The sequence below is a fragment of the Gigantopelta aegis genome, chromosome 8 (assembly GCF_016097555.1).
Source record: "Gigantopelta aegis isolate Gae_Host chromosome 8, Gae_host_genome, whole genome shotgun sequence".
Classification (NCBI taxonomy): Eukaryota; Metazoa; Mollusca; class Gastropoda; order Neomphalida; family Peltospiridae; genus Gigantopelta; species Gigantopelta aegis.
The window spans coordinates 62,856,683-62,868,330 of NC_054706.1; the positions used below are offsets into that span (position 1 = coordinate 62,856,683).

Here is an 11,648-nt window from a genome sequence, read left to right on the forward strand (position 1 = left end):
TGTTGTCAGTTTCAATTAATACGTGCGTTTGCCGATTTCAAATTGTAGGGTCCGTCTCAAAAAATTAAAAGAGAAATCTTGCGCTGTACGAAGAACGTTCGGTTGAGGATACGGTACTAGTCTTTAGTTAAAACCGGTTTGATCTTGACAACGTATTATCGACAGTCGTACCTTCCTATTTCAGAATTGATATTTTATAAAGTGTTAGTAGAACTGTCAAAGTTTAGTTTGTATACTAGTAACACATTAATCATGTATATATTTTAAAAATAAAATATACTAAAGTAGACAATGAACGTTTTCACTTCTTAATTTTACGTGTTAAAATCGACAAATTCAAATAAATAGTATTTCGTTTGGAAAGGGTAAAGTTGGGGGGGGGGGGGTTAACGACATCAAAGATAAAGCATATTGATTTATTAATATCCGACCCCATACAACCGTAAATAAAATGTGTTGAGTGCGTCGTTAAATAAAACATATCCTATCCTTCCTTCCATCTGCTGTTGGATGTCTAACATTTGGTAATTTTGACATATAATCTTAAAGAGAAATCGGGTGCATGTGCAGGGGGAGGGTATTGGAGGTCGAAACCCTTATTTGCCCAAGCTTAAAACAAATTAAAATGTATTTTTGGGGGGAGCATGGCCCCATATAAACTTCGCTTAACACAGTCTATAACCCCAACCCCGCTGAAATCCCTGCACACGCGCCTTGGAAACCCGCTACATTTTGTTTTAGCAAGGGATTGTTTATATGTACCATCCCACAGACAGGATATCACATACCATGGTATTTTTGTATACCCGCCGATGGGGATTGATCCTAGATTGACCGCGCATTTCCAAAAAACACCTTTTTAGATCTAAGTAATGAATAAAAATAACATATAGTCTTGAAAAATGTTACGTAAATCGAACACAGTACCCTCTTCCACTACCCCTAGAGCGTTACGTAATTAGTAACACCCCCTTACATGTAACGCGTATGCCAACAGCTGGCCACTGTCAAAATTTCAAGGCAAATCCCCCACTCACCGACCCCTGGAAAGGCGTTGTACCATACGTCTATGGATATAAATATGTTTTGGAGATATGAGACGACCCCTCAATCAAGACAGTTAAATTTGTTCAAAAATTGCGAAATCTCACGTGATCTCTTGTTGGGGAATTCTATACTTGTGATAAGCCAATGAAAACCGAGATCGGTACGAGCCCGTCAAAAGTGTTCCACTTTCAAAATCATGGCTTTGTCTTTGACCTGGATAAGCCAGCGTAGTGAAACCAATGCGGAGTGCGGCGTCATATATGCACCAAACGTAATTGGATTTTCTGTTCTATATGCTTAAATAATAAAAATATTCCAGGGAATGTAGTTTTAAGCTTTGGAAGGGTTCGCGCAAGGTCAAAATCATAGCGCGAAGTCATTTCTGTCGAAGTTTTTAACAGGAGAGAGACTTAACCCTATACAGTCAAACCTGAATACAGATGCAACTTGTTCACCGTCTGTACTGCTAATTGATGGATGTGTGCTATAGAATTTTCTAAAACTCCACATGTCGCCAAAGTTTGGTGGTTTCACCGTCCCATCTAGATCCCCACGACTGGTATATCAAAGGTTGTGAACATTTGTTTTTGTGGAACACCAAAGAGATGTACATTGATGTCCAGGCTTGGATTCAACTACAGTGGACTGACACCAGACTCTCGTGGGATCCGGAACTCTATGGTGTCAGGGAAATCGCATTGTCCCAGGACCTTATATGGAAACCGGACATCGTGCTCCACAACAGGTGAACTTGTGTAGGCGAGTCGATATTAGCCTCTACCTGTGGTTTAGTGGATGAGCTAATGGTTTTAAGAGTGCTAGGTACTGGGTTCATATCCCGGTATCAGCCCCAACAAACACAGTTTGAACATCCAAGCTGTGTATGTAGCTTGATGGGTATTCCATATATTGGTGTTGACCAAGGGTGGGGTAACACTAACTGAAACCCTACCTGCTGAATTCAGAGTTACTGGGCCCCGTGGGGCACTTTAATAGACCACAGTACTGTGCATCAACAGCTAAGATAAAAAAAAGTTTGTTTTGTTTAACGACACCACTAGAGCACATTGACTTATTAATCATCGGCTATTGGATGTCAAACATTTGGTAATTTTGTAGTATAATCCAAGAGAGAAAATCCGCGACATTTTTCCATTAGTAGCAAGGGAACTTTTATATATACCATCCTGTGACGGAACATGCTCTTAATTTTGTTTTCGCCTGTGGCGATATTAATTGTGTTAGAGGGCCGTGTGCAGTTCATTGCACTTAGCCCAGGTGGGCAACTTGTTACGTAATACTTCTGCGCGACGGTCCTCGAGCTGTACTTTCTAATACACACCCAGCCAAGTGCGGAGGCCATGTGGCGAGTAGTTACGTAATACCTCCGCGAGTGCGGTTTTTACAACCGTGATTTGGCGACGATGGCGACGGCCAGTCTGACGGTCAGAGAAAAATATACCGACTCTGGGAGAGGTGGAATATCAGATGACAGGTGAGGTACCGCGTTGTACCCCCAGGCGATATTCGCTGTCTCTGAGAGTTTTGAATAAATAGCTAGGGTTTAGAGATATCTAGGAGAACCATAGGAAGGTATCCCGGGGGAACGTTGTCCGTTTGGACTTTGGTAAATATATTATTTCTGCTCTGTTGTATAACCTTGATGTGATTGATGTGACTTTAAATATTTTAATACTGTATTATACCAATATTCTTTAGACAGTGTCTTCGGTCATCTGACGAAGTAAATCGTAGACTTTTTGTTCTAACATTATACGAGTATTTGGTAATATAAAGCTTAGCCAGTCATCCTAGAAGACCTAGGTAAACTGTAGGTTATTGTCTTTATTGTGATAGGTACCAGTATTAATTCGGTGTTACAAGGTTACTGAATGAGTAGTTAGGGTTAATTAAAAATTAACCAGTTAGGAATAGAGCTGTAATTCCTTTATTAATTAAGTTCCCCTGGAAGCTTTTTTCAATTATCACACGTGTGGGTGTTGTGTCACGGTGAAGTGATTAGAATATTGTGTAAACTAGACACCTAGAGATTAACTAATTAAGTGATCAGTTCCTGGGTTGTTATTATTGTTGTTATTAATTAACTACTGCGGCAGTACATTGGTCTGCGTAGGTTAATACAGATTCCAAAGTGTATTGTGTTTTTGTTGTGTTTTCTAGTGAACTAAACGTGTTATAATAATATATACTTTATATAAGATCTTATCTCTGATCATACCTAGACGAGCCACATTAGGGTATAACTGCCCGTTACAGAGAGATCTAATAGATATACAGTTTGGAGAGATATTTGGACAATCGTGTTTTATTCAGTTGCGGGTATTATAGAATCCCCGTGACACATCCCATAGACAGGATAGCATATACAACGGTATTTGGTATACCAGTCGTGATGTACTGGCTGAAACGAGAAATAGCCCAATGGGCCCACTGACGGGGATCGATCCCAAACTGATCGCGCATCAAGCGAGCGCGTTACCACTGGGTTACGTCCCGCCCCAACAGCTACTATGACTACATACTTCAAGTATTTCCAAACGAGTCCGATTTCTCCTTGAAAGTTTCACTACTATGCATTGCTCGAATTCAGACCAGATGACCTTTGTAATTTTATGGTAACCATCCAGTCTACATCGCCGTTGAAAAGTTGTTGGAACTGATGACTGTGCATGCGAAATGGTTTCTATGGTTCTTTTTAAACCGAGTTAATCTGAACATAGTTCGAGGTTTAAAAGCGCACACCCTAATTTCAGCCTGTGAAAATGAACACTATTTTTAATTAATTTTCAAACCTGCACCACATATGTGATGTTTTAACGGGGAAATACCTTCCAAAAATAGACCAGAGCTTGTTTCGATAACCATTACTTCTCAGACGAACTTGCGTTTTTACAATTAGGAAAAATGCATGTTGGGGTATTACAAAAACCTGGATGACCAGAACCACTTCAGTGTTCGGAAATGAATATCCTAAATATTAAAATGTAACTACTTCTAATTTAAATTAAAATAAAATAAATAGCTTTAATAGTGAAAAATACGCCGTAGTGTTTAAAAACTAGGGTCTGTCACTTTAAGCATTTCATATTTCATAACTACGAGAAAAGGGAACTTTCGTCAGATTACTATTTTTCTTTGCAGTCGTGAAATGAAGACAATGGCAGATGTCTTGGCTATGGTGACGAGTTATGGAGAAATACTGCTCGTGAACCCAGTCCGATTCCGTACCTCCTGACACAAACCCAGTGGAGACGGCGGCATATTGGAATGCAAGATGAAACTTGGATCCTGGGTTTACAACATCCAACAGTTCGACCTTCAGTGTGAGTCGGGTGGTGACGCGGCTGTTATATCCTTCTACGGACAGAACCCCACGTGGGAGATACTCAACTCTACTGCCACACGCAATGTACTCTACCACCAATGCTGTCCAGAAGGATACGCGGATATCACGTACACGTTCAGATTTCGAGAGAGGCAGCATTGAGAGATTTGCAGGGAGTTGGCTGTAGCCGGGTTGTGGGGTTAGCTTAGTGGGTAGGGACTCTCGCTTTAGGAAGCGATTAGGTCGTAGAGTCGACCCCTCTCGGTGGACTCCAGGATGTAGCCAGGCTATCTAAGTGTCGACTTGAAGCTGAATAATGATATAAAGGGTCCATATAAACACTCTATAAAGAGTCCACCTTCCTCCGTAACATTGTAGACGTTATACACGATGTGAAGTAGGTTTTTTATATTCTATGACCGTAATTTCGCTTTGTGAAACATGTTTAAAATCGGGTTTCTTGAGTTAGGTGGAGAATAGTGTTAATAAATTGCATATAAGTCGCTACATCCATGGGACCATTGCGTTAATTATTAATATTTTTATCATTCAGTATTTTATGGCTAGCATTTCAATTCATTTCATTTCAGATTATTTTCGTTCTTATAATCTAATTAAGGTTCAAACACGCTGTCCTGGGCACACACCTCAGCTATCTGGGCTGAGTTTCCAGGACAGTGGGTTAGTTGTTAGTGGTTAGTGAGAGAGAAGAGGGTGTAGTGATCTTACACCTACCCATGAGTCGTTAAAACTCGCTCTGGGTAGGAGCCGGTACTGGGCTGATAACCCTGTACTTACCAGCCTTATGTTCGATGGCTTAACCACGACGCCACCGAGGCCGGTTAGTATTTCAAATACCGTTGTAATACTGGTAATCTATCTGCATTTTTCTCTGTGGGTAAGTCAAAATAAGAAATGCATTACTGCTAATGGACGTAGCCCAGTGGTAAAGCGCTCGTTTGATGCGCAGTCGGTTTAGGATCGATCCCCATCGGTGGGCCCATTGGGCTATTTCTCGTTCCAGCCAGTGCCAGTCTGTGGAAAAGTGCATATAAAAGATCCCTTGCTGCATTAGAAAAAAATGTCGCGGATTTCCTCTGATGACTATGTCAAAATTACCAAATGTTTGACATCCAATAGTCGATGATTAATAAATCAATGTGCTCTAGTGGTGTCGTTAAACAAACACATTTTTTTTTTTTAAAAGACAACATTTCTCAAACTATGCATAGTACTGGACCAAAGAGTCAATTGTTTCTGTACCCGCCATCTCACCCTCAGTGTGTGGGACCAACACCCGATATTGGTACTATCGTAGCTATTCACTTACTACTTATCTTGAAACCACAATAAACTATGGTAATCAGATACTCCAAAAGTTAACTCCAAGTAATAACTGTAAAAGTTTGAAAATGTACAAATAACGGGTGTAGCAATTCGCCGGTACAGTCACAATTTTATTATTTAATGAAAGAAATGCGTTATTATGCGTAATGTGTTCTGCAATCATAAAGTTATATGAAGTTATGCGAACTCCACAGCAAGTCATTAAAGGGACATTCCTGACTTTGCTGCACTTGTTAAGATGTTATCGACTAACAGAGACTTTTTAACGATTGTAATTACATATCAAATATATTTTTCTGCATAATATATTAGTGGCTGTATATTAAACGTGTTTCTGATCGTTCTAATATTTGTACTAGGTTAAATTTCACTTTATTTCCAAAAATATAATTTTTACGTACGTACGAAATTATTTGAAGACAAATCCAGTATGGACTTTTTACAAATATTAAGACAACCCGAAACACATTGAATATACAGACACTGATATTCTAAACATGAAAATATATTTAATATGCAAATTTAATGGTAGAAATATTTTATTAGTCGGAAACATCTTACAATGCAGCAAACTCGGGAATGTCCCTTTAATAAAAGACAAAACTTCAATAATTATTTTCTCTTCTTGGTCAAGCAAGATGTGTAGTTACGAGAGTACCAATATCCGTTGTCGGTTCCACACAGTGACCCTGGCACCTTTGACCCGACCCCTGATTTACTACTGTTTCTGGCTACTCCTAAATACATTTTGTCCATGGATACTCCTCATGTTAGACGTTAGCCACAGCTCAGTAATAAAACAAAATGTTTTAACAAAACTAAATAAAGACTTACAATATGTGATAATTATATACCTTGTGTTATTTCCAATAATGACTAGTTGTTTCAACAAATCTTATTAATTCATTAAAATGTTTGAAAAAACCCTCAACACTTTCTGGTTTGATATTTACTTATAATATACAAATACATTTATCTTACAATGAGTTGTTTGAAAGCATATCAGTGGCGTAGGAAGGTGCAAAAACGTCGGGCGCGCACACACACATAAACACACACACACACACACACACACACACGCACACACGCATACGCATATGCGGTCATTATTAAATTAAAATAATATTTTCTTAGTTTTGGCGATCATGCGACCTTTTTTTTTAAGAATAATTTTAGCAAAGCCCATTTTATTGCAATATGTATGAGGTGTGTGGGTGCGTGCGTGGGTGTTTGTTTATTTATAAAAATAACTGAGAGCTGATAACCTTATTAAATTTGAAGGTTATGGTTGGAAAGGTTGGTTCAGGCCACATGGGAAATATTAATATTAAAGAAATAAGAGGTTGAGAAATGCCAATCGTATTTAGAACTTGGGCGTGACCAGTGGATGGATGGCGAGAAGGAGAGATCAGATCAAAGGTAAAAACCACCTACGCCTTATGGCCCTAAAAAATCCTAATTTCCTAACTTGTACATTGGAGGTTGCATAGTACCAAACAAGAGAGTTCCGTGTCAAAGTTCGAAGTGCACCTTCAAATATTTACGGACTAAAGGCAGCTGTGGGTGTGATTGGTAGTAATATGTGACATTGATTATTTGTGCAAATACTATTATCCATTGACAATAAATAAATACACTTTTATTTGTTATACAGTTGTAATGCAGTATATATCAGAGGTTGAAACTAATGCGGGGTACCCCCAAAAATGGAACTGCAATTTTCAGCAAAAATGATGGTTGCTATTAAAAACATTAATTAAATCTCTTAAATGGTATGTGACCCCCAATTTTCTTGCGGGTAGATTAGATGTGAGGTGCCACACTTTTTATTGATGTACTTCCTGGGTGTATTGATACGCTGCTTATATTAGTTTTATTAGTAAACGTTAACATTATCGGCAATAGGAATTGATTTGGTCTATTAGAACCTGGAACTGGTAGTCGAACTCGGGCTGAAGAGTTCCATTGACGTAGGGGAGATAATTTATTTTAAGCTTTGTCCTATTATCTACAGGGTTATGTGCCCTGACTAAGGCGTGTGTGCCTATTGTCTGTATTTGTCATCAAGCGACTGATAAAAACTTTCTGACAATTAAGTCAACTGAAACCATATACATTTGTATAAAATAATTGTTTTATTCTTTCTTTTTTTACTCTTTACTCGGGTAAGTTATACATTTTCTTAAAATAGATTTTCAAATATCATATACTTACATACCTACAAGGCAATGTTGATGTATGCATTTTGAGTGGGAGAAAAGTCGAATATGTGAAGAAAGCTTGAGATTCAAAACAAGAAAAAAAAGGTTGACTGTTACATACATAGATATTAACGCACTTGCACAGGAAATAATGAAATCCTTTCTAGTCTCACAAATTGTCCCATGTCGTTGCTGGGTCTCGAACCTATGGCACCAAATCGCCCGCAACTTTTGAGCTATTGAGGCATCCATATGCATGGGGCCTACAAGCTACGCGGTCGATCCCGCTTACGTGCATGAAACAGTGGGCAGACCTAGCACTGGCTTTTATGTATTGATACATGAATATCTATATATTGTATGTATGTCGAGGTTGACTGTTACATACATAGATATTAACGCACTGCTGCAGGGATTAATTAAATCCGTTGTAGTCCAGTAAAAATAATTTAAAAAATCAGCTTAACCCCACAACAAATTAGAACAGAAATGGTTTCTCTAAAACATACTCAAAATCCTCCCTCCAATTATGACGCAAAATATGACTTTTGGGGCCAAAAATTTAAAAAAATTAAAAAGTTTAAAACATCGCTGATTTCTAAAAATATATTTTTTAATTTAGCTATTACATATAATAAAGAAATTCTTGTCGGTTTTAAATCAGAATAAAGTATTTTGCATTTTATAACACATTTGAGTTGTTAACTTTAATAATTTTTTCGATCTTGGTGGCCACCCACCCCCCCCCCCCACCCCCCACACACACCCTTAAAATTGACCAAAAATCGTTGATTTCTGGATTAATGTTTTTATTTGTTGTAATATATAATATTATTTATATAATGATATTTAATATGCCTAAAAGTGTTAAAATATATGGTCCCTAAGGAGTTAGTGATGAATGAAAAGCAATAAATTACAAATCGTTATTTTAGTCTTAAAGAGGCATACTAGTTTTCGAAAAAAAAACGAGTAAAATTGGGAAAATCGCATTATTTGTCCGATGAAGTGTATCTACCTTACCCGAATCAATTTGAATACCTGCCTGCAACAGTACTTTTTGAAAAGTAACACATATCAAATCAATGATTATTTGGCCTAAACAGTGGCACATTATAACCAAAAGCAATTAAAGCTAATCCAGAATATATGATTGTAAAATAAATATCGCGTATTAAATATGCTCAGGAAGTGCCCAATTAAATCAAATGTGACGGCTTATAATAATGTTAAGAAAGTTTTTCGAAAATTATGTAATAATAAGAAAATGTTGTATAACCAAAGTATTATTGATGATATTGATTCTGCTGTTAAAGAAAAGGATGGTCAAACATTCCGGGAAAAGGTAAAGTTGCTATTATTTTGCAAACGTAGCCAATCAAACATATCTCTAGAGAAGTGGCATTCATATTTTAAATCCTTGCTTAATCCTAGTGTTTGTCATGGTTCATCTTTTGATGATGAAAAAAAAGTAAAGTTTGTTTTATTTAACGACGCCGCTAGAGCACATTGATGTTTTATCTTATCATCGGCTATTGGACGTCAAATATATGGTCATTCTGACACTGTTTTTTGAGGAAACCCGCTGTCGCCACATAGGCTACTCTTTTTACGACAGGCAGCAAGGGATCTTTTATTTGCGCTTCCCACAGGCAGGATAGCACAAACCATGGCCTTTGTTGAACCAGTTATGGATCACTGGTCGGTGCAAGTGGTTTACACCTACCCATTGAGCCTTGCGGAGCACTCATTCAAGGTTTGGAGTCGGTATCTGGATTAAAAATCCCATGCCTCGACTGGGATCCGAACCCAGTACCTACCAGCCTGTAGACCGATGGCCTGCCACGACGCCACCGAGGCCGGTTCTTTTGATGATGAGGTAAATTATTTTATTATTATTAATCATGGGTCTGTTGATTGTGTTGACTGCATTACATTTAATTCTACCTTTGATGTTATTAATGATGAAGAAGTAAGAAGTGCTATAAAATTACTTAAGTTAGGTAAAAGCCCAGGTGTGGATGGTGTGCCATCAGAGTTTTTTAAGAATGCATTATTTATTATACCGTATCTAAGGATTTTATTTAATTCTGTTCTAAATAGTGGTACATTCCCAGATTCTTGGAATGTGGGCTTAATTATTCCATTGTTTAAGAAAGGAGATATTACAGATCCAAATAACTTTAGAGGTATTTGGTTATTAAATATTATTGGAAAATTATTTACTTCTATTTTAGAAACTAGGATTAGGATATGTCTTGAATTTAATAATATTATCCATGAAGCACAGGCAGGTTTCAGAAATGATTACCCCACAATAGATCATATATTTACACTTCAGGCATTGTGTCAAAATATCTCAGAAAGCCTAAACATCGATTTTATGTTGCTTTTATTGATCTTCGCAAAGCTTTTGACTTGGTAGGTAGGAAAACGTTACTGTATGTGTTGCATATGAGGGGTATTCAAGGTAAAATGTTTAACATTTTAAAACATATGTGTAGAAAAAATAAAGGCTTGTGTTAGAGTATAGAATGTTAGGACATATCCCTTTACAAATCTAGTGGTGTCCGTCAAGGGTGTATGTTAAGCCCAGTTTTGTTTATAATTTTTATTAATGAATTTATAAATGAGATGAATGATAGTAATCTTAGAGGAATTTTTGTGAATTAAAATATTAATGATATACTAATGCTTCTTTTTGCTGATGATGGTGTACGTATTGACAATACAGTAATAGGTTTGCCAAAAAAGCTTGATGTATTAAATAAGATTTGTGTAAAATAGGGATTAGAAGTTAATGTTGATAAATCTAATATAATTGTATTTAGAAATGGTGGGTACTTAAGACGTAATGAGAAGTGGTTTTATAAGGGCAGTCAATTAACAACTGTGTCATATTATAAGTATCTTGGTATAACATTCTCTTCTCGTTTGAAATGGTCTAAGGCTTGCGAGACTTTATCTATTCAAGCGAGAAAAGCCTGTTGTCTTATTTTTATTTTATTCAAGAAATACCCTACATTATCATATAGTATTGTCCAGAATATATTTGATATTAAATAGCTCCTATTTTATTATATGGCTCTGAAATGTGGGGATTTACTTACCGAGAATCTATTGAAAAAGTACAAAGTAATTTTATGTAAAGGTTTTTAGGAGTTTCAAAGAGTGTATCATCAAATGCTGTACTTGGAAAAATAGATAGAGGTCATTTGTGTGTGAAATACTTTAGCCGTTGTATAAAATATTGGTGTAAATTGTTATATATGGATTCATCCAGATATCTCAAAGCTTGTTATGATATGTTGAAATGGCATTATGAAACTGGTACAATTAATTGGGTATCACATGTAAGAACATTGTTGTTTCAAACAGTGTTTTCTTATGTTTGGATTGCTCAAGAATGTGGCAGTATCAAGTTATTTATGTCCAGCTTTGTACAGAGATGTAACGACATTGATTTTCAACACTGGCATGATAAAATTAACTCTTCTCATTTTTAAAGGCATATTCTTCTTATAAATCTCTTTTAGAAACAGAAAGGTATATATTATATTTGTCACAATACAAAGATCTTTGAGATTTTTTTTCTAAATTTAGGTGTTTGTCACATAAATTAAAAGAACAGAAAAGCAGATATAATCCAGTAATAGAAAGAAATGTGTAATCTTAATCAAGTGGAAGATGAATATCTCTTTTTTAGT

The 11,648-nt window shown here is 36.7% G+C and overlaps 1 protein-coding gene across 1 annotated transcript; it reads left to right on the forward strand.

Annotated features, from left to right (window-relative positions):
- Window positions 1-1,652: 1,652 nt before the first annotated feature.
- LOC121379775 (neuronal acetylcholine receptor subunit alpha-10-like) lies at window positions 1,653-4,555 on the forward strand. The gene is made up of 2 exons (XM_041508427.1): window positions 1,653-1,792; window positions 4,315-4,555. The coding sequence occupies exons 1-2, from the start codon at window positions 1,653-1,655 to the stop codon at window positions 4,553-4,555; spliced, it is 381 nt and encodes a 126-aa protein (XP_041364361.1).
- Window positions 4,556-11,648: the final 7,093 nt, after the last annotated feature.

Coding starts and splice junctions, on each gene's coding strand:
- LOC121379775 (XM_041508427.1), top strand. CDS start 1,653: ATGTACATTGATGTCCAGGCTTGGATTCAACTACAGTGGACTGACACC. Junction 1,793..4,314: donor GACATCGTGCTCCACAACAG/GTGAACTTGTGT, acceptor ACACAAACCCAG/TGGAGACGGCGGCATATTGG.